General features: G+C 33.4%; 3 protein-coding genes across 6 annotated transcripts; 1 reads left to right on the forward strand and 2 right to left on the reverse strand.

Annotated features, from left to right (window-relative positions):
• Window positions 1-1,807: 1,807 nt before the first annotated feature.
• LOC126774060 (protein-S-isoprenylcysteine O-methyltransferase) lies at window positions 1,808-5,742 on the reverse strand. Of its 2 annotated transcripts, none has more exons than XM_050495400.1 (5): window positions 5,411-5,742; window positions 4,923-5,181; window positions 4,515-4,624; window positions 4,042-4,149; window positions 1,808-3,170 (listed from the first exon to the last, which is right to left on the reverse strand). In XM_050495400.1, exons 1-5 carry the CDS (start codon window positions 5,624-5,626, stop codon window positions 2,976-2,978), a joined length of 888 nt encoding a protein of 295 aa, XP_050351357.1. In that variant the 5' UTR covers window positions 5,627-5,742; the 3' UTR covers window positions 1,808-2,975. The 2 variants fall into 2 exon arrangements, with proteins under 2 accessions (XP_050351357.1, XP_050351358.1); XM_050495401.1 differs by lacking the exon at window positions 5,411-5,742 and adding an exon at window positions 5,255-5,324.
• Window positions 5,743-6,173: 431 nt separating this feature from the next.
• On the forward strand, window positions 6,174-13,136 carry LOC126774042 (uncharacterized). Of its 3 annotated transcripts, XM_050495353.1 has the most exons (6): window positions 6,175-6,651; window positions 8,260-10,251; window positions 10,551-10,739; window positions 11,004-11,152; window positions 11,485-11,570; window positions 11,826-13,136. In XM_050495353.1, exons 1-6 carry the CDS (start codon window positions 6,559-6,561, stop codon window positions 11,894-11,896), a joined length of 2,580 nt encoding a protein of 859 aa, XP_050351310.1. In that variant the 5' UTR covers window positions 6,175-6,558; the 3' UTR covers window positions 11,897-13,136. The 3 variants fall into 3 exon arrangements, with proteins under 3 accessions (XP_050351313.1, XP_050351310.1, XP_050351311.1); XM_050495356.1 differs by lacking the exon at window positions 10,551-10,739 and having other exon boundaries at window positions 6,174-6,651; XM_050495354.1 differs by lacking the exon at window positions 11,485-11,570 and having other exon boundaries at window positions 6,176-6,651.
• Window positions 13,122-20,662, reverse strand: LOC126774038 (ubiquitin-like modifier-activating enzyme 1). Its single transcript, XM_050495335.1, has 8 exons — window positions 19,798-20,662; window positions 18,076-18,486; window positions 17,524-17,782; window positions 16,514-16,689; window positions 15,301-15,522; window positions 14,967-15,218; window positions 14,443-14,748; window positions 13,122-14,358 (listed from the first exon to the last, which is right to left on the reverse strand). Exons 1-8 carry the CDS (start codon window positions 20,530-20,532, stop codon window positions 13,585-13,587), a joined length of 3,135 nt encoding a protein of 1,044 aa, XP_050351292.1. The 5' UTR covers window positions 20,533-20,662; the 3' UTR covers window positions 13,122-13,584.
• Window positions 20,663-20,836: the final 174 nt, after the last annotated feature.

Below are 20,836 nucleotides of genomic sequence, written 5' to 3' on the forward strand. Positions count from 1 at the left end.
GTTCTGGTTTTATTGTATTTATTAAATTAAAAAAAGTAGAAATTAAATCACCTTACTGATTTTCATGTCATTTTTATTATAAGGAGACAAACAGATAAATGAACTCCTATCTTCAATTATATAATTAAGTTCACACTCATTAGTATCTATTACCTTTGCTGAGATAGAGGCAACGCTCATATATTGGCCGGTAGAGTTCTAAAAAATAATGTTATATTTAGCCGCCATCTTGTGGAGGATTATTACGTTTACTACACTGCCATCTAGTATGGAGTAGAATTAATAATACTATTTATTTTAATTAAAATGTCAAAAAATATGTTCTCTAATAAAATAAGAAGTCATTTAAATTAATTACATATGTACACTACCTTTTCTAAAGTCCAACCATAAACTATCACACTGATATTTCGCTGCAGTTTACCCTTGAAAATCGGCATAGGATTAAATTTTGCCCCTTGTTCGATTTTCATTAATGCGATTTGTAACGCAGTGTTTTGGTGTTTTTTAACCGACTCCCAAAAAGAAAGTGGTTCTAAACTCGAAGAGTATGTTTTCTTAATGATTAAATTATATTTAGGATGTGAAATAATTTCTGTAACATTGTGTATTGTGCCATCAACGAGAGGATTCTTACCATTTGCAATAACAGTATAATGACTTTTACGTGGAATATTTTGTTTTGTTCTACAAAAAATACAAACAAATTTACATTTTTATCAATACCTTTACCAAATTAAACTTAGATACTTATACTTACATGTTGTTGTAGAATGAAGGCAATAAATCCAAACAAGAAACAGCTGTAAGAACCCAATGGGACGATAATAAAGTACCTCCACAAGTTTGCGCGGTAATATTTTGAATAGTTTCAAATATGGCTACCAAAAATGGTGCAGCTGTATCTTCACTTATTTTAGAACTTTTATATTTTCTTGTAATAAAATTGTATTCATTATTTTCTTTATCGTTATCAATTACTTCGTTTTGTGTTTCTACTAAATTTTGTACTTTTTCAGAATATAAATTAAAAAAGAAACCATCATCTAAAAGTTTTGAATGACTTAACTTCGGAGAATGATTGGCTTGTGTTACAAATCGATTGATATTTGTATTTTTCCAGATTAAATCAACAACATGAGGGTCGCAATTGGTAAAATTAATATTTTCACTATATTTTTCGGTAGCATTTTCTAAAGTTGATTTCAACATGTTTTCGAAACCTAAAAATACATTTATAAGGTTGAATTAACGCCGTATCGCTTATTTTATTGTAGCATAAACTTTGCATATTAAACTACACTTACCCGGAATACTTTCTAAAAGAAACACAAAAACTGTAATGTTCGACATGATTTATACGAAATATTATCAGCAACTGTTAGCGCGATTGTTAATGCAAACGAAATTACGTATTAATCGAACCAATCGAGCCAATGAAATCAAATTGATGCAAGCTGTTTTAGCTCTTATATACATCAATTGCCTTAATTTGTTGTTAAAAACCTTACGTAAAAAAATCAAGTCATTTCTTTAGACAAACAACTTTAATGTGTTGAAATAACTATTAATTCGCAATATATAGTGTACTACATATTACATGAGTCAGGATAACTATATTAAAAAAAACAACTTATTATCATTTTCATGCCATGGGCCATTTGTCTGTGTCTATAGGCCTATATGTGGAAAGAAATAAAAAAACGAAGTAAATATTAAATAATTTATTATGTTCATTTTTTATATATATACATTTCAATAGGTAAACCTAGATAAAATTTTTTTTGAAAAAAGCTAAAAACGCATACATACTTGAGTGATGATATCTTATGTACATATTCTACATGCATTTGTATCATTTAAAAAATCTTATAGCTAACGAATTTTCCGAAATATTTAATAATATATATTTATTAAAAGATATCGTACTGTACTATCATAAGGGTTTGATTTAGTTTTTTTACATACATAATGTGTATGTAAAAACAAACCCAGATTATAAGACTTTTTTTTATTTTGGTACGTTGAATTTTGGCATAACTAAGTTTAGTTCATTACAAATCTGCTCTCTTAATGTAAGGTTAATTAACGTTTAAAATTTACTAGAAAAATAGAAATACCTTGTACATTAATTTAATGAAAATTCTTTGAACAGCTGATTGTGCTTATAATTTTATTCGACTTACCTATCATTAAACGTAATTCTAGTAGTACTAATGAATGCATAAATCTGGTGACTAGCATTATTTAAATACGAAAAATTGTAGAAACAAATGCATTTATATCTAAATGTGGAACGTCATAAAAAGTTTCTTCTTGTAAGATGCAGCATTTTCGGGATAATTGTTAATCCTCGACTATTATTTCCAAAAAAAATTACAAAACCTAGTAAAATGTAATTCTTTTAATCTTGATAAATGCCATGTTTAAAAAAAATAGCCTAAGCTTTGTATATATACGGATAAATCAACTTAGATTTATCCGTAGACTATTAATTTCAATTAACAGTAATAAAATTTCTTCAAAGTAACTACCGATTTTCTTGTACTCTCCGTAGTAGAATTTTATCATATAATATAATTATCGAAATATATAACTTGTAATATTTGTAAAAGGCTACTTGAATTAGAAAAATGTCTTCTGTCCATCATAATTGTGTAAAATATGTTTTTAAGTTTATTTCGTCATTTCATACATAAAAAATAATGCAACATATTGTAATTCGAAAAGTACTGTGTAATGTGAACAACAGCAATCATCTGTTGTGACAAAATGATAGAATTTTGACAACAAGATTAGAAGAAGACTAGTATAGTCTTAGTTAATATGTATTAAGCCACATTTCATCAATGTTAGATTGTTATTGATACAATAATATTACATAAATAACAACAATTGGTACAATACAAATTGTATAGTTTCTGTTGGAGTAACTTCATTTATCTCTTTTCTTTTTTCCTAATCCTGGGCCTCCCTCACCAGCTACTATCAACATCAGGTATATAACCTTTAATAAATGGAAGACCAGTGCCCACTTTCTTCTGGTACTCCAAGTACTGGCTTCCGAAAAATGATATGAGGAACATCTCTTCTGCGAATACTCTCTCATTAAAGAATGTCCAGGAAACCAGTGTATATATAACAACACAGATGGGATTGAGTAGAATTATCTGAAATTTATAAAGATAACTTTTATTTGTACCTCATGCCATACATGACTTATAGTCTATTATAATAAATTATAAAAAAAAAAATTGTAAAAAATACCGTCTAATGGAGATAATTAATACTATAAATAATTATTATTTATGAAATAAGCTTTTTTTGTGAAATAGGTAGGCGGACTGGCAAATGGACCATTTGATGGTCACCACTGCCCATAGACATTAGCGATGTAAGAAATATTAACCATTCCGTACATCGTCATCTCGATGTCTAGATATCCACAATGGCGCGATTTTTAGGACAATTCCTCCCTCGCACAACCACTCTGTGGAACCAGCTTTCGCCAGCAACTTTAAAAGCGATATGACATAAAAATCTTCAAGAAAAGAGCGTACTCATTCAATAAAGGCCAGCAACGCCATTTCCTATGTCCATGAGCGTTGATAGTCACTTTCCATCAGGTGAGCCTCCTGCTTGTTTGCCCCTCTTACATAAAAAAATATCGCCAATACGCCACCAACCTAAACTAAGATTTTATGTCCTTTTATGTACCTGTAGTTATACAGGCTCATTCACCTTTAAAACCGGAGCACAACAATACTAAATATAGCTGTTTAGCAGTAGTCTAATGACTGGTTGGTACCTATCCGGACAGGATTTCACAAAGCTCCAAGTGAAATATGTAGATTGTAGATAGTAAAGTATTATTTATTTATTTAAACAATAATATGTACACTATCATTATCTAGTAACCAGGAGATTTTTCAAGCCTTGGGTGAAGGATGATACATATATCATGATATGAAACAATCGAACGCTGGAAATAGGCCTATATAATTTGAGAGATTAAATTTATTATTGTAACTAATCCATTACCTGTGTACCAATTGACCAGTAGAACCAACCCACATAACTTGGATGTCGACAGAGGGAGTACACCCCATGGGTCACTAGCTGGTGGTCATCCTTCTTCACTGTTTGAACCTGAAATCATTCAATATGTTAAACAGTCTTTTTATAGTAGTTTTACTTAGATTTAATACTCTGAAAAACAGACATCCAGGATGTGACCTCAACAAAAAAGCACTACCTACACACATTTAAATTTTGTGGAAATGTTCTGAATGAAAATGTCAGGCTTAGAGGACATAAAAACATTTCGAACAATCAGAGTTACAAAAAATGGAATCAGTTGTTAGAAAATGAAGTAATGGCAACAACTATAAAACATGTTCAAAAATAGACTTGGCAGTTATTTAAGTTCAAAAATAAGTAACATTGTTAAAAGTGTATCAGCAAAAGCTGCTTAGCAAGACATGTGTCCGTTCAATCACATTAATTATACTCACATGATGATTGAAATTAGTCTTAGCAGTAAACATAGCACTTTTCCTCATGACTTCTCCGATAATACACATGATAACGCCAATGTGAGATATCCAAAATGCAGTTTTCATATCTGTTAATACAAATGGAAGCAAAATTTATAAAACCTTGTATATAATGCTAAAATAAAAATAGATAGATATCTAAAAATTAAATAATATACAAATATATTTTTCTGACTTTTTATTATTTAATTGTCAATGAAATATTATATATTAAGTTTAGAATACCATTTCTGTTTTATTAAACTAATTTATAAAATGATTATGGTTGCTAAAGGGTCATGAATAATAGCATTTTCAGAAACTCTCTCAAGATAGAAATTATATGATAGATTTTGGTTTTAATAAAACAACATATCCTATACTCACTTGGAAAGAAGTAGTATTCCACAGCAGCCTCAACCCAACTGGACACAGCCGCCACCCAGTATTGTACACTGTGATTTAAAATAAAAGAGTCTACCGTCAAAGTCCGAGGGTTTGTCAAGGCCACAGAAAGGAACTCCGAAAAGTGAAAAAGGGAGAATGCCATTGCATAAAGTCCAAATATGTGACAGCTATTATCTAATGTAGCAAAGTAAAATCCTGTTGCAAAAACTGATCCCAGAAAAGCAGATCTGACAGCAACCTAAAAAAAATATTATTAATCACTTTCAGCTTGAAATAAATAAATTCTAATATAATTTAAGAATCATTATTACTGAGGCATTCATCGACATTTTTGAAACAAATATAAGTAGTACAACATGCAAGATTCTGCTTTATCCAGTCTTTTATTTGTGTCCATGTTAAAGTCCACACTCAATAATTTAATATTATAATCTATGTCTCGCAATGTTCTAATTGGATTTACTTACATCGTATGTGAAGCCTTTTAAAGAATATCGTAGAATGAAGTTTAAAAGGCAGAAATATAAAGCCGGCCCCCAGTATGTAAGTGCCCACAACTCAGATGTAAATCCAAGATAACCAGCTGAGAAAAAGGAAACGATAAATACTAATCCGGAAAGCGAAAAACATAGCAGAGCATGTTTTGCAGCTGGGCATATATTTCTCATTAAAATCATATCCATTTATGTTTCCTATAATATCTAAATATCATTAAAAATATTTTAACTAAATTTTTGGTCGTGTAACTAATCTTTACCAAATAATGTAAGTAAAATAAGTGTTATTTTTTAAAATTTGACACGATTTTTCAAAAAATCAGTCATCATAGTGAAAATTGTCAATTTGACATTTTGTTTTGACGACAGTCGACATTCACAACATTTCATTTCCATTAATCTATCCAAAAGAAACAATTAAAACTGATCTATTTTAATAGAATAATAAATAGATTATTTCATAAATAAAATATTATACTTGATATAATGGAAAAAGAGCACATTCATATTTTAATAAAATATTTTATTTTTATTAGAAAAACATATTTTATACATAAAAAAAGAGAATTTGTAAATTAAATTGATTCGTTGCAAATATATCACAAGATTGTATCTCCAATTTCAATTGGTTGATATTTGTTTCTAAGATTTTTATAATTCGTCAATACCTAATCTTTTCATGCAGAAATTTTGGAAAACAAACAATTCCTATCTAAAATTTGAAATATGAAACATGTTGCGGGTCGTTATATTCTTACCTTTTGATTAACAAAAACTAAATGGATTGATAGCAAAATTTTATAACAAATAAATAAAATGTAATGCGAAACATCTAAAACATTTTAAATTCACAATTTGCCTTAACCGGCAAACAAACTGACGTAATCATACCATGACAACATCGTTTTGATCAGGCATGTTATTAAAGTTACTAAGTAATATAAATTTCCTTAGTCTTGTCGGTCTTGTAGGTATGCGTCGGATATTATAGATATTAGTTACGTCCATTACTTTAATTTGCTGAGAGTGTTAGAGTTATAATGGTGAGCTTAGTAGAGGTCAGATGTTCGGTGCTATAGGCTGTAGGTTTGTTATTAAAATTTGATGTAATATTCACGATGAACGACCCGTGGGACGTGAAATCAGTGAGACAATCAAATCAGTACATGTCTTGTATGAAGATAAACGGTGTCCCTCTTCTTCCACCAGTAGTAAGTTACATTTGCACTATTATTTTAAGAGGTAAACTTAAAAATAATTTCGTAAACAAACATTTTTACAAAATGTTGTCTAAGTGTATTTAGTACGTGCTAAAACCAAGAAAGATTTTTTGAGTATATATTTTTAGTTTCATATGTTACTAAATTTTTATATGGGAATGCACCAGTTACAATATTTTACTGTTTGCATCTGGATCATAGTGGTTAATTAAAAATATTTAATAGAAAATATAATAAGCCTTTAAATTATTGAAAAATATTATTTTAGTACTACCCTTATATTAGTTGTCTGGTTCCCATAGTACAAGCTCTGCTAAGCTTGGGATCAGAAAGCCATGTGTGAATAATGTCCTAGGATATTGTTATTATTGTATATAATTTTAAATATATTTAATTATATTAAAAATTTAATAATAATAATATAATGGGACATTTTTACACATGGCCATCTGATCCGAAATTAAGCTTGTACAGAGCTTGTACTATGGAAATCAGACAACTGATATACTACATATACTATTTTTTCTTTTGTAAATACATACTTATATAGATAATTACACCCAGACTCAGGACAAACAGACATGTTCATGCACACAAATATCTGTCCTGGTTGGGAATCGAATCCACAAGCTTCAGCGTGTAAAGCAAGCATCCACCAACCACTCCAACTGGCTCGTCATTGTCAAAATTGTCACATGGAAACAATTTGCAAAATATAATTGAAGTCTGACAATATCTATTTACATTGAAAATATTATTGATCATTGATTTTTTTTAATTATATCTTTTGTAATCTTCCTAATATTATAAAGAGGTAACCATTTTGGTTTTTCTTGTCCCAGTTCAAACAAAAACTAATTAAATAGACATAGTTTTTTCAAACCAGGAAATATAATTGAAATAACTTCACAAGTTCGATATCCTTAAAAAACTGTCTTATTTTACATACTCAAATATTTAGATTTCATAAATACCATCATTTTCTTGAGTGACTGAATTTTAGTCATAATTTTTTTTTATTATTTATAAAAAACTGTTGAGTACCACAAATATTGCCTATAGTTCCTTTAAAACAAGTTTAACTTTAATTAGGTCAAATGATATATTCTGAAATAATTAAATTGCCTGCAACTGTTGACCAGTGGTTTATGTAGTTTTAATTGAAAATAATTAATATCCAGACACCACTTCCAATTAATTAATGAAATTATCGAAACTAAACAAGATTTAAAGGAATAAAAGTTCTGCCACCTTTTTATTTTTATATATTATTAAATATATAATAGGAAGGCGGATGAGCATATGGACCTCCTGATCGTAAGTGGTCACCAACGCCCATAGACATTGGCAGTGGAAGAAATGTTAACCATCATTTACATAGCCAATGCGACTCCAACCTTGGGAACTAAGATGTTATGTCCTTTGTGCCGGTAATTACACTGGCTCACTCACCCTTCAAACCGGAACGAACTTGGTATTGTTGTGTTACTGCTATTTTATTATTTATTTAAAAGTGTAAATGGGATATTGTTAGTTTAGTTTAGAGATAGTACACAACGGAACTGTCTCCATTAAACAAATGCACTATTGTATTTTCAGTTGTCCAAAGAATGTCGTACAGAAATGAAATACTATAAACTTCTAGCAAAAGAAGTTGAAAAACGCATTCAAACACTCAAACCATTTATTGTTGGGAGTGACACGGACTCTGAAGACATAACTGATGCACCAGAACTTCCTGAGTCTGAACAGAGCTTTGAACTTCCGGTTGAAGTTATACAAGATGAGAAAAATGAAAATAAGGATAAAGTAATGTGTCAAGATGTCGAAAAATGTTTTGATGACAGCTCTGGCAAAATATGCCTCACAAGCAATACATGTGACAACATAACTTCAAATTTCACACTTGATGAAAGCGCCTCTTCTAAATTATCATCAAAATTAGTAATAGACTTGAGTTTGAGTATCAATGACACGAGTAAAAATGAACTCGATAGTGTTAAAAGCTCAGAAACAGCAATTAACGATTTACCAGAACGTGACTGTGATTGCCCTAAAAATGATCAAAAAGAATTAATAATTGATAATGATAAAGCTTACGATAAAATAAATACTTCAAAAAATGATAAACTTACTTTCCATGTCAGTATTAGTAAAGATATAGTCTCCGATCCGTTAACTCTACAGTTTAGTCAAGATGGCCCTGCTTCTCTTAGTTCCAAAAGCTTTACTGGCTCTCTCAACGATATTCACACAGAGAGTGTCAAAGAATCTCCAATTCCCTTAACTCGTCAAAGATCATACACAGTACTGAAACCGAGTCCTATGCTTTTAGCGCATTTGGAAGTACAATCTATAAATACAGGTGTCGATGTTACCTCGATTTCTATGAGCGAATCTCTTTCTAATTTAAGTTGCTCGAACAAAAAACGAAGAAGCTGGGACTTAGAAACAGCTAAAGTAAAATGGTCTTCAATGGCTTTGGAACTGAAGGAAAAAAACATAAATAGTGCTAAGAGTACCGTTAAAAATTCAGCTACGAGATCTACTGTAAGAAAATTACAGTCAACTCCTCCGAAAGTTAAGTCTTTGATACAGGATAAACCTAAATGCAGCTCGCCAAAAGTCGTAACGAAATCTGAACCTATACAAAAACCGAAGAAAGCCGTGAGTCCAGTTCGAAATCCACATAATAACGCTAACTTTAAAACACCTACAAACAAACTAGGAAGTCAAAAGACTGAAATTGTAAAGAAAAAACCTATTTCCGAAATAGATGACCCAGCGACTCGTGTCAGGGAACTTTATGAAAAAATTCAAAAACAGCAGCTAATTCAAATGGCTAATTTAGTCGAAAAACAAAAGAAGGAGCAAATGCTTTTGCAGCAAGTATTCGAGGAACAGAATAATTTGCTATTCACACAATTAAAAAGTATATGTCCTAAATCTCCGAACGAGGTCAAAGAAGCATGGGTGGATAAAACTCACGAAGTCACTGATAGAGGACCGGTAAGTTTGAGCCAGTTGATAAATCACAAGCCCGAACACAATGCCTGCGATAGCCCTGTTCTTTCAACGCTGACTGAAACGAACGATTACATTAATTACTGCGATAATGTGCTTAAGAAGTCAAGGGATATAACTGGGAGTATGAAGAAACAACAAACTGTTAAAGATCGAGAGAAGATTAAAACTCCTAGTCCAAAACGTCAGAAGGATGGGAGCAGAACACGAACACATTCTCCCGTCCATAAGACCACGCCGACGTCGAGGAAACTTACTTACGAGACGAGCGTGTCCTCAGATCGCGATTGCGATCCAATTCTGACTGATCGAACGAACGATACAATGGCAGATTTAAATGTTACCTTCCCATCCGACCGCAGCGAGGACAGCCAAGCTTACGTGCATACCAATATCTATGATCAACTAGAAATAGGAAGTCCTATTTCAATACCGAAGTCAATGTCCTCGTGTAGATCCACAGACAAAGCAATTAGGAGTATGGAAGAAACTATTCAGAATTCCATAAATAGTATGTGCGTAAAAACAGCCACGGCAAAAATGTATCGAACGCCTACAGTTGAAGAGGTATTGCTAAAAAAAATCTATTTTACTTTTTTTTAAGTGTTGTTCTTTCTCTTTCGCACACCTGTATAATATATATTATACATTGTAGCTTTTTCTGAAAACAATGTCTCAATCAATATGGTCACCGTTGATATCATCCTTGGCTATATTTTCATAGTAATATTTTCGGTACACCATGTTTTACTTCTCCCTTCCATTCTTCGATCATGTATTCTTTCGAAGTTGTTGTGTTACGAAGCGGTAAAGGCTTCAAGTGTGTCTTTCTTGAAACAGTTTTATGTACTATCGTCAATTCGTAGCGATCGGCAGCGACTAAGATAGTAGCTCACGCGAAGGGGTACCTCGTCCGTCGACTCATGAAGTCGGAACGCGTGCAGGCCACGGTGCAGACGATCAAGGACGCGCTACTGTGTGCCTTGCAGCTGCACCAAGACCGGGAAGGGATTAGAGGCGCTGATGTTGACCTGCATAGACGACTCATCCAGCAGGTCGGACTTCGGTTTGAACTAGGGATTTTTCGTTGTCACCTCTTTTTATATTAAAAGATTACTTTCTTTTAACAATTCATCTGACAAGGTTGTCTATTGTGTTATCTTATTATAAAATTTAATTACTTATTTAAATTTAACTTTCAAATTAAAATAAAACTATTATTTAATAATATTCACTTTCCAATTATTATTTTCATTGCATAAGCTCTCAATAACCATATAGTGCGGAACGTTCTAATCTCGCAAAACATATGGTCACAGATCACGGCTGCGTGCTATTCGCTACACGACACGTTCGTGGCGAGCACGGCGGCTGACCGTTGCGCGATGATCGCGGCCGACCGCTCTCGGCGTCGGTCGCTCGCCGCACGTGTATCTCCCGCCTTATCGCACCGACAATACCGCCCTACGTGAGTAATCAATTGTTCCTTTTAAATTTTGAACTATGTCAAGTATTTATATGCATATAACTATTTGCTCAAAATTATAGTAAGTAAATATCAAACAAAAATAGAACATCACCATCAAGTGTAAGGTATATTATATAAATTAGAGGAGATATAAATACTTTTTACATTTAAGTAGCTTTATATATCATAATAATTAATATATTTAATTACTCATGTACTAAATTACATACATATAATACAAATTTATATACAAATGATAGCGAAGTTGGGTGTTTACAATATTAACAAGGTAACGGGCTTATTTCATGTATCTATAACAATGTTTACAACAGGGATCTCATGTCACAAAGCCACAGTGGCGCGTTTCCGACGCGCAGCAAGCGACCCGCGCCCTCGCTCATGTCTCAGTCCAATTATGGTAACATTGTGTTGTATATGAATGTTGCCAGCTTAAAAATCCTTTCATTTTCAGTTACATTTCAATGTGCTTCGTTCTTCTGTGTTAATAAAAACTTCATTACTATCACTCATTTAATTATAATTTATTTATATGTACAGCTTTTTATTGTACACATTTATGTATGATAAAATCATATTACCATTCCACGCTTCATTAGATATATATTATAAATATATATATGTATATATAACTGTGACAGTTGAAATATTTCAGAGACATTTAGTAGCGACAAGAGCGTAATGCGCCGCTACATGCCGAGCCCCCGGCGTCGCCCGTGGCGCTGACACCTACCTACCGACACTGCCTTCTATCCGAGCTGAAATAGGCTAATGTATTACCGCTTCGAATCTACCTTTTGTTACCACTGCTTTACAATGTTATTATTTTGTTTAATTAAGGTTAGGGTCCACATTCTGGAAAGTTAGTGAAATCGAGAGGCCACCTGGAAAGTCTGGGTAACTTGAGATTTTGCACTGTTATATGTTTAAATATAGTATCTTTCTTTAAAAAGAATGTAATGGCCTGGGAAAGTCAGGGATTTTGTTTTGGACATTCACAAACCTTCGATCCAACAATATGTGATATTCATTTTAACTTTTTTATTTATATTTTGTTAACACTGTTAACCTGCTTTTTTTAAATAATTTGGCATAAAATTATTTAAGCGGAAAAGTAATTTAACATTTAATTTGGATATAAGTTTACAGATTTTTTTAACATATAACATGCAGTAGTAACAAGAGGTAGTATATTTATATTAAACTGCCTAGTAATTAGTATTTATTAAATTTAGTTATAATTGATAAGCATGTTAAGATTTTAGAATCATTAAAAATGTCTGCCTGGAAATTCCTTGTTCAGATTGATCAATCATTCCAATCAATAGATTATTTTACTTTATAGTAATTACTCCCAAGTATTTTTAAAGAGATGTAACTGAATAAGGTTAGAGAAATAAAGCAAAGTAAAAAAATATATGAATAGTGGTCAAACTGAAGGATATTTCCGCAACATTCTTTTTTGCTTACTCATTGACTCTGTAGCAAATTGTGTTGTTATTCAAATCGTCGTAAAGCTATTCTAAAAGAAACATAATATATAAACCTAATTGAGTACTGAAAACTTATAAAAAATATATTGGCGCCACTTTTATACTACTCAATTTTATCCATTTGCTAATTCGCATGGTTCACTTTCAGGGTCGCGTTCCCTTATTTAAATGATAAAATACTTGCATGTAGATAAAATAAACTCAGCGGAATATAAAAGAAAATTCTTTGGTTTTTTTATGAACGAAATTACCATTCAGTCGAAAGATGTTCTAGTCACAACTGTCCGTAGAAAACTTTAGTTTTTATTTATATGTATACTCTTTCATGAAGAAATATAGAAAGTAAAATTGTTGGTGCTTTCGAAAAAGGTTGTACTGATTTGCGATAAGGTAAATTTTTTATTTAAGAAACTGTGTAAAACATTTTTATATAAACATTGACTTGAATAAAACAAACATTTGCTCGAATTTAATTTTATTTTTAATTCCGCCATATACAGACCCCTCTGATTTAAACATTAAAAGTACATAAAAGTTTGTGAAAATCAATCATTGTAGAATCACGAAAGAAATTAGCGCAGTTCGTGACGGCATGTGAGCAAACAATTATACTACTATAAATATATGAAAGATATCAGTAGACAATAAAAGCGTGTCTTAAGCACAAAATAAAAAATGTTCACACAATCCTCACTATCACTGTACAACGTCGCCCGTCGCTCGGGTGGGGCGGGGGCTCCCAAGTCGACAAATTTTAAAAAATACCCTCTGTAATTGAAACTCGTGTACAAACATCGCTATTATGCATTTAAATGCCACAAAAATGCGCCGGTGTGTGCTTCGCCGGCTAAATTAATAATTTTGGCTCGTGATATATCCTGACGATGTTTTTTTTTGCTTTTTCTATGCGACGCTAAGGTGTTAAGGCAAGGTGTACTTTACGTACGGAACCTCGATGTCGTTGTCGTCTTCGTCGTTACAGCACAACTCGAATACGAGAGCTTTGACATGGGGTTCTAATTTCTTCTTGGAGACTTTAGTCACGACCTCGGACATGGGCAAGTTCAGTCGTTCTTGACGCTTCGCTTTGGGCATAAAGAACGAGTATAGCATGCAAACACCTTGAGACAACATTGTGATGTCCAATTTATGCTCATTCTTAAAGTAGTCTATGAACTCCTGCAGTGTCACTTCGCCTTTGACTTCGAATCTGTCCCAGAGAGTCCATTTCTTGTCGTAATACGTGTTAGTTGGAGCTGATATTGGCTCAGAGAATCCAAAGAATGGTAAAGCTAGATTGACGAAGCCATTTTTGTAGCCATCTAAGGTGTTAAAGCCTTGAGCGAGTTTGTAAAGTTCGAGGCACACTAGACCGGCAACGACAGATGTCGTGGTAGCTATAGCGGGGATTATCTTTCCTGCTATGAGTTTGGAGCGATGCCTGTCTGCGGGCGGTATCTTATAATTGGCTGCACGTAAATTAGACGCAGCTACGATGAAGTCCATGTGGAAGTTCGTGTCGTCGTCTTTTTCGAAGTCGAGGGGTGTGATCTTTAAGTTACCAAGTTTGCTGGGCGGCGGGAGTTCGGAGACGATGTTCTTTACCCTGTCCTGGTCCATGTCGTCGTTGTTCTGTTGCAGTTGAGCATCTGTTACTGCGATTTTGACCCCAGATTTCGGTTTGAATTTCGGTACCTGTAAATTGAATATATTTGTGAATTAAATGTACTCGTTAGGCATAGAATAGGCAAGAATATTTTCAAGTTAAGTCAAGTATACCTGAACACTGCGAGCAACATTTGCAATTCTTTCTCGATCGACACAGCTCGGAACTCCATAAACCTGCGCTCTAAGATTGGCAGCAGCTACTATATAATCAAGATGCAATTCATCTTCTGGATCAAAATCTAATGGAGATGGACAGCGTTTAGGTCCAGACCAAAATGGAGCACCACTAGTCGTTGTTTGTTTGGGGGGGAAATTATACAGAAGCTGTTTGATCTGGTTAGAGTATTGAGCTTCCCAATGCAAGCGAGCCCAAGTAACGCAGTCATCAAAGTTACGAGGACGCTCATTAATAGCATTCTGCGAAAAAAGGATACATTTATTAAAAAAACAAAATATATAAAATAAAAAAAAGCATTGTTCCATCAATATGGTTTTAATTGAACTTTTTTTAATCAAGAAAAATGCTGATACTCCACATAGTGCTTTATTAGAAATAAATTATGTATAAGGCAATATTTATGTTAAAAAACAGTATTGTATCATGTACTAAATATTAACATGATATGTTTACATACCCTAACACTCTCCAAAGCGTCCAAAGGCTGACTGCCGGGCAGTTTCATGGTCCACTCCAGGAAGTGTGGGTCCTGCAGGTACTGCGCCGCGTGCTCGGCCGCTTGCCGGAAGAGCCCCTCGAACTCATCTCGGGCCCACTGCAGCGTGTGCTCGATGGCGTTGGGGAAGTTCTTGAGTGTACAGATCGGGATACTCTTCTCTGGAGGGTCTTGGGACGAGCTGTAGGACTCGGTGAGGAAAGGAACTACGACCTGCAAGGTATTGTCACATTAAAGATAAAAACAGTCACATAAACATAATTTTATAATGACATTATAAACACTTAATATATACCTGCGTGTTCCCCTTTGTGCCGAGAGTACCGCTTTCGAGCAGGGGCTTCCTGTAGTACACGCAGCGCCGGTCCATGTATATACGAGCATCAACGTTGTCCAGGGCATTAGCGACGCCGTCCAACTCCTCAAAGAAGACGTCGTCGTAAACCGATTCGGTTTCGGGGCAGACTCGGTTTTCTTGAGCCACCACATTCATTAATGGATTCATACGCTTAATTACCTAGATGGGATTTAAAATGTACTATTAAGCTTGTCAAATATCTTTAATAGGATCCAGACGAAATTGGCCTCGATGGTTTTTTTTTTATAGAATAGGAAGGTGGACGAGCATATGGGCCACCTGATGGTAAGTGGTCACCAAACGCCCTTAGACATTGGCATTGTAAGAAATGTCAACCATTGCTTATAGCCAATGCGCCACCAACCTTGGGAACTAAGATTTTATGTCCCTTGTGCCTGTAATTACACTGGCTCACTCACCCTTCAAACCGGAACACAACAATATCAAGTATTGCTGTTTTGCGGTAGAATATCTGATGAGTGGGTGGTACCTACCCAGACGAGCTTGCACAAAGCCCTACCACCAGTAAAAATTTAAAATTTTAAAATTCGTTCACCTTTCATGGTATAATGTAATTTAATAAAAAATAAATATAGTAATGGTACTGTATGTGCTCTCCCTGTTTTTTTATTTGAAGGCACAGTCTATGTGTAAATAAATAGATATGATATGAAAATTTAATATTGTTCTCAAAAGCTGTGATACTACATCAGTCATAGTTATTTCATTTTAAAGCAAACTCAATGTTAAATACATCCCTCACTAGGATCATAGAATCCTCTTGCTTTATAATCAAAATATATATATATTTATTTAATTTACAAAGAGTGTATGTATTTTAATGTTTATTTTTGTCTCGGACTGTTTTAAACACCACTATTATTATTTAACAGGAGGTTTAAACTAAGACACATATTTTCTTATGTATACAAACTCCTGTTTTACTGACATTAAGCAGTTGTAGAATTTATTTTAGTTACGAAATGTGAGTAATATTGAGGGTAGGTAACATCCTCTTATCAATTTACCGCCAAAGAGCAACATTTACTATTTATGTGTTCCAGTTCGAAAGGTGAATGAGTGTAATTACAGGCACAAGGGACACATCTTAGGTACCAAGGTTGTTCCCAATATTTAAACATAAACGAACCTTAGCAGCCGTGCTAGATTTAGGTTTTTGCACGTCGTGAGGGCGGAAGAGGAATTGTCGGTTGAGGTTTGACTTCTCGATGAGGTCCATGTCGGTGACGGTGACGCAACCGCCGTCCGCGCCCACGCCGATCATCGCAAAGTTCTTCAGGAGCTCGCAGCCGATAGCACCAGCACCTATACGATTATAGTTATATATAGTATAGTATACTTCGTCGATACGAAGAGGTGTTTGCATTGACAAAACTTATATTATGTAGTAGGCACTATACAGCTAATTAATGTAATATTTATTATTTAATTAGTGTTTGGTTTTTTGACGATAGTTTACAAATAAATGTTGTTTTATTGCACTTTTTTTATTTTGTTAGTATTGTGGTAGATATGAAACCAAATGAATACTGTAATAAATATGATATATATGTATATACTATTTTAAAATTAAAGAAAATATCAACATATTCTACAAGCATTATTAATTAAATAAAATAATTAACTTAGATTTAACGAATAGCTTTAGAAATTTATTATCTTATCAAAATAATGATATTCTAAATGAAAATATTTAATAAAATAAGTCTAATTTTTATCATCATTCATTGCTAGATAACAAGACGAGCATTGATAAAAGTAGTGCATTTTATTAAAAATATAAATAGCTCAATATTGACAAACAGACAGCTTAGATGTGTGGAAGTAGATTAACAGTTGCAGTAAGCTTTTGTCTATATCCAGTACCTGTTCTAAGTTGATGAATATATGAATACTAATTACACAAGGAAAATATTGTTAAGATCAATCAACAATATAATTTATTTTCTATTAAATAAGATTTTAGAGTATCATTTTGTATTAGTATGGTAAAAGATTAAATACATCATATAATAAAGAAATTGTTCTCCTCTAAGTTTTATGTAAATTCAGCATCATTACAAACAATGTCATGTTTAAACATTTTATTTTTATAAACACACACAGTGCAAAGTAAACATAAATAAAATGTATTCTTACCAACAATAAAGTACTTTAATGATCCAAGTTTCTTCTGGAAGTCTTTGCCAAATACAGCAATTTGACCATCATATCTTGATCCAGTCGGCGCGCAGTTCTCCTCGGTCAGGTTTGAGCGATCTTTAGGAAGACACTCAATCGCATCTAAGTAAAGCCACTGGACAATTGGATGGAACTTTCCAGAACAAGCTTTCATTACTTCTTGAGCAACTACTCCACCAATAGCAGCATTCATTGGATTTAAATCGCCAGATGATGTCTAAAATGTTAATTATATTTAACTTAATGTGAAAATATAGCTAAAAAATAAGATACATTGCATTTCCTGAAAATTTGTTGAGCCTTATAATTATGATAAGGTTAAAGTTGGCCGTATCGAAAGGCTTCCGTCATTTACGTACTGGGTGGATGATAGACAGCTTCCTTGACTTTGGGATTTGAGTTAATTCTCTGTCACCAAACAAATGGTTGAGGCATTATTGGATATTAACAAAAAAACCCTTAGGTGGCTCTGGCTTGCACAAAAAAATACAATTCAAGCAAATATATTACCTTACAGAAGGTCTCCATAAGCTCATTATTAATTTCTAACTCTCCACTCTTAAATAGCTCTTCCTTTTCCATAATATTTTTTACATAATCCATGAATTTTGCTGCATCATCATTATTCCAGGGCTTCGGCAGACGTCCTTCTCCCACTTCAAACTTGTGGAGGGCATCGAAAGCAACATGAAGTTGTTGTGGATAATCCATCTTACCAAAATCGGTGATCAGAAACTCTGGGCTCTTTAAGGACTCTTGGAAGGGTTTAAAACTAAGTTTCTTGGGCATCTTTACTTGCGTGACAATACCTCCACGAATGTATTTGGAGAAGTTGGTGGTGTCTCCAATGCTAAAGGTATATGGTCCTAGTACTTTAATTTTTCGTGGTTCACACCCATTTAATTCTGACATGCCTTGAACCTAAAAGTGATAAAATATTATATTTCTGATACTTTTCAAAAAATAGTATTTTAATTAATATTATGTGTGTATTAAATGAAAAAGAGTGTTTGTTTGTTAGCTGCAGTTTCACATTTTATCTATTCAACCAATCACCTTGAAATTTTGTAAACACATTGTCCAGGGCGCAGAAGAAGACATATGAGTACTTAGTACCTCTCACATGCAAGCAATGTTGTGGACAGAAACTAGTTTAAAAATAAACATTAAAGTATTTTTAAGGATTAGCCAAAGACAATTCAAATTATTGTGGTTGCATTTCAATGTAACTGTCATTAGTTAGTTTCTCTAAATAAGCCAGAGGGATACTACATAAGACAAGTGTTGAATAGAATTACACAAAGCATTCTTGGTTCCATATAAGTGCAAAGTAGCTAAATTATTTATAAAAGTACTACTAAATTAATTCCAAGTTGTAATTAAATGGACGAATGCCGTAAAATTAGTACATGTAGGTGCAGCCATATTTGTTGGGAACAAACAAGATTATGGTGTTATAAGAAATCTCTACAATTTACTTACACTAGCAGAAATATTTATAGTAGATAAAAAAAAAATATAGTTTGTATCATATAAATATGTAAATGAGATTGAATACACATTAAGTACTCAAAGTAACTGGCTTTTAGTAGTCACTAAATGTTTAATTAAATTTGTTTGCTAGGTGCAACAAATTGTGCTAAAAATCTCACCCACACAGGGTGAAGCCACAGGCAAAAAATTTGTATTTAAATAACTATATTCTTTGTTCTTCTTGGTAGTCTACATTATGAATCAGTGGAGTCTTTGCAGTTAATTAATCTTTTAACATTATAATTAAATATTGTTTCTAATCCGATTGATGTTGTTTATATTATTTACTTTAGTTTCTTTGTATCCAATTTACTTGAAGAAAATCTAACATGTCTTCATTTTCAATCTGTGCAGAGATTACTCATCTCATGCAAAGTTAGAGATGAACTTGTCCAATTGTTAAATATCAGGTAAAGTTGATTGCACTATGAGTCATTTATCAGATAATAAATCATGACAACAGTAAGGTAATAAATAATGACAATATGAACTTCAAACTGGATAATTTAAGAAAATTATTACAAATAATGACATGCCATATGATGTGCCTTGTAACATGATAAAAACATCGATAGAAACACAGCCAATACTTTTTTCCTATTGATCTTTAACCAACATTTTTTTCATTATTTAATATATAATTATATATAAAATTTCATTATTTATTAAAATAGGTAAAATAGTAAATACTATACAAACCTCACTGAATGTTACATAGTCCCCATCTTCGAGTCCATGGCGAGTGTCGTCCAAGCAGGTAACAACAGCTTCATACTCGCAGGTGATGTCAGCCACCATAGCCGATACCGGGTTCTCACCAGTTACATCAATCACGGTAAACTCTGGCCCAAAGTCGCAAAATACCTGTGAGAACAGGCCTCTAGTGTCTGCAATGACCAGCGCTATATTGTTAGCATGCGTAATAGCCGCTACGCGTTCCTGTTCCGCCCTAGATGCTCCGGTCAATACGACCACCCGAAACTTTTTTAAAAATTCCTCATCTAATGGGCCCGTATGCGCCAGTGTTGGTACATAGTGATTAAGTTCAGCCAACTGCTCACGGGATGCTAAAGCCCTATTCTGACCGATCGAGGCCTCTGATAAGTAAAACTGAGACGACAAATCGGCAACAGTACATGCACGGTCATCGTGAAGAGTTACCGACTTTACGCCGCCGAGTATTACATTTTTCGCAACTTCTACCCCTAAACCGCCAAGGCCGGAAACCAAAACGTCCGAACTCGCCATTCGACGCATAGCATCATGCCCAAGTACGTATAATTGTCTCGAATACAAACTCTCGTCAATTTCATCTTCCACACGCGTTCCATTGTTCGCCATTGCTGAGGATTTGCAACTCGCTTCTCCTGTATTTAGCTTCCGCTTTTTCGCCGGGGGGTCAACGGAATTATCGGCGACTTCAGCACTAGACATCGGGCACGAACGCGCACAATTTTGACAGAATTTTGCTTTGCGTTTCTGCTATTTAATAAAGAAATAATCTTCAAATAATTGCGGACGACATTCGCAATTCGCTTCTTCGCTTCGATGAAGGCCCGCTTACTCACTGTCCTGAAGGTAGCTATAAGCAACGTGGTGAAAAGTATCTATGGGAAGTGACTTATTCTTTTTTATCTGCATTAATGTATTTGTTATTATTTTCTTAATAAAATATTTAATAGAAAATAAATTGAATACGAAATTCTTAAATATTGCAGTAGTATAAAAAAGACTAAAT

Source organism: Nymphalis io, chromosome 15 (genome assembly GCF_905147045.1).
Source record: "Nymphalis io chromosome 15, ilAglIoxx1.1, whole genome shotgun sequence".
NCBI classification, from domain to species: Eukaryota; Metazoa; Arthropoda; class Insecta; order Lepidoptera; family Nymphalidae; genus Nymphalis; species Nymphalis io.

What these genes read in the sequence shown, in the direction of transcription:
- LOC126774060 (XM_050495400.1), bottom strand. Translation starts at nt 5,626, where the DNA reads ATGGATATGATTTTAATGAGAAATATATGCCCAGCTGCAAAACATGCT. An exon ending in TAAAAGGCTTCACATACGAT is followed by an intron (nt 5,182 to 5,410) that starts GTAAGTAAATCC and finishes TATTTTTTTTAG; the next exon opens with GTTGCTGTCAGATCTGCTTT. An exon ending in GGAATACTACTTCTTTCCAA is followed by an intron (nt 4,625 to 4,922) that starts GTGAGTATAGGA and finishes TTGTATTAACAG; the next exon opens with ATATGAAAACTGCATTTTGG.
- LOC126774042 (XM_050495353.1), top strand. Translation starts at nt 6,559, where the DNA reads ATGAACGACCCGTGGGACGTGAAATCAGTGAGACAATCAAATCAGTAC. An exon ending in GAACGCCTACAGTTGAAGAG is followed by an intron (nt 10,252 to 10,550) that starts GTATTGCTAAAA and finishes GTCAATTCGTAG; the next exon opens with CGATCGGCAGCGACTAAGAT. An exon ending in CACCGACAATACCGCCCTAC is followed by an intron (nt 11,153 to 11,484) that starts GTGAGTAATCAA and finishes TGTTTACAACAG; the next exon opens with GGATCTCATGTCACAAAGCC.
- LOC126774038 (XM_050495335.1), bottom strand. Translation starts at nt 20,532, where the DNA reads ATGTCTAGTGCTGAAGTCGCCGATAATTCCGTTGACCCCCCGGCGAAA. An exon ending in ATTAAAGTACTTTATTGTTG is followed by an intron (nt 16,690 to 17,523) that starts GTAAGAATACAT and finishes ATAATCGTATAG; the next exon opens with GTGCTGGTGCTATCGGCTGC. An exon ending in ATGTTGCTCGCAGTGTTCAG is followed by an intron (nt 14,359 to 14,442) that starts GTATACTTGACT and finishes TTCAATTTACAG; the next exon opens with GTACCGAAATTCAAACCGAA.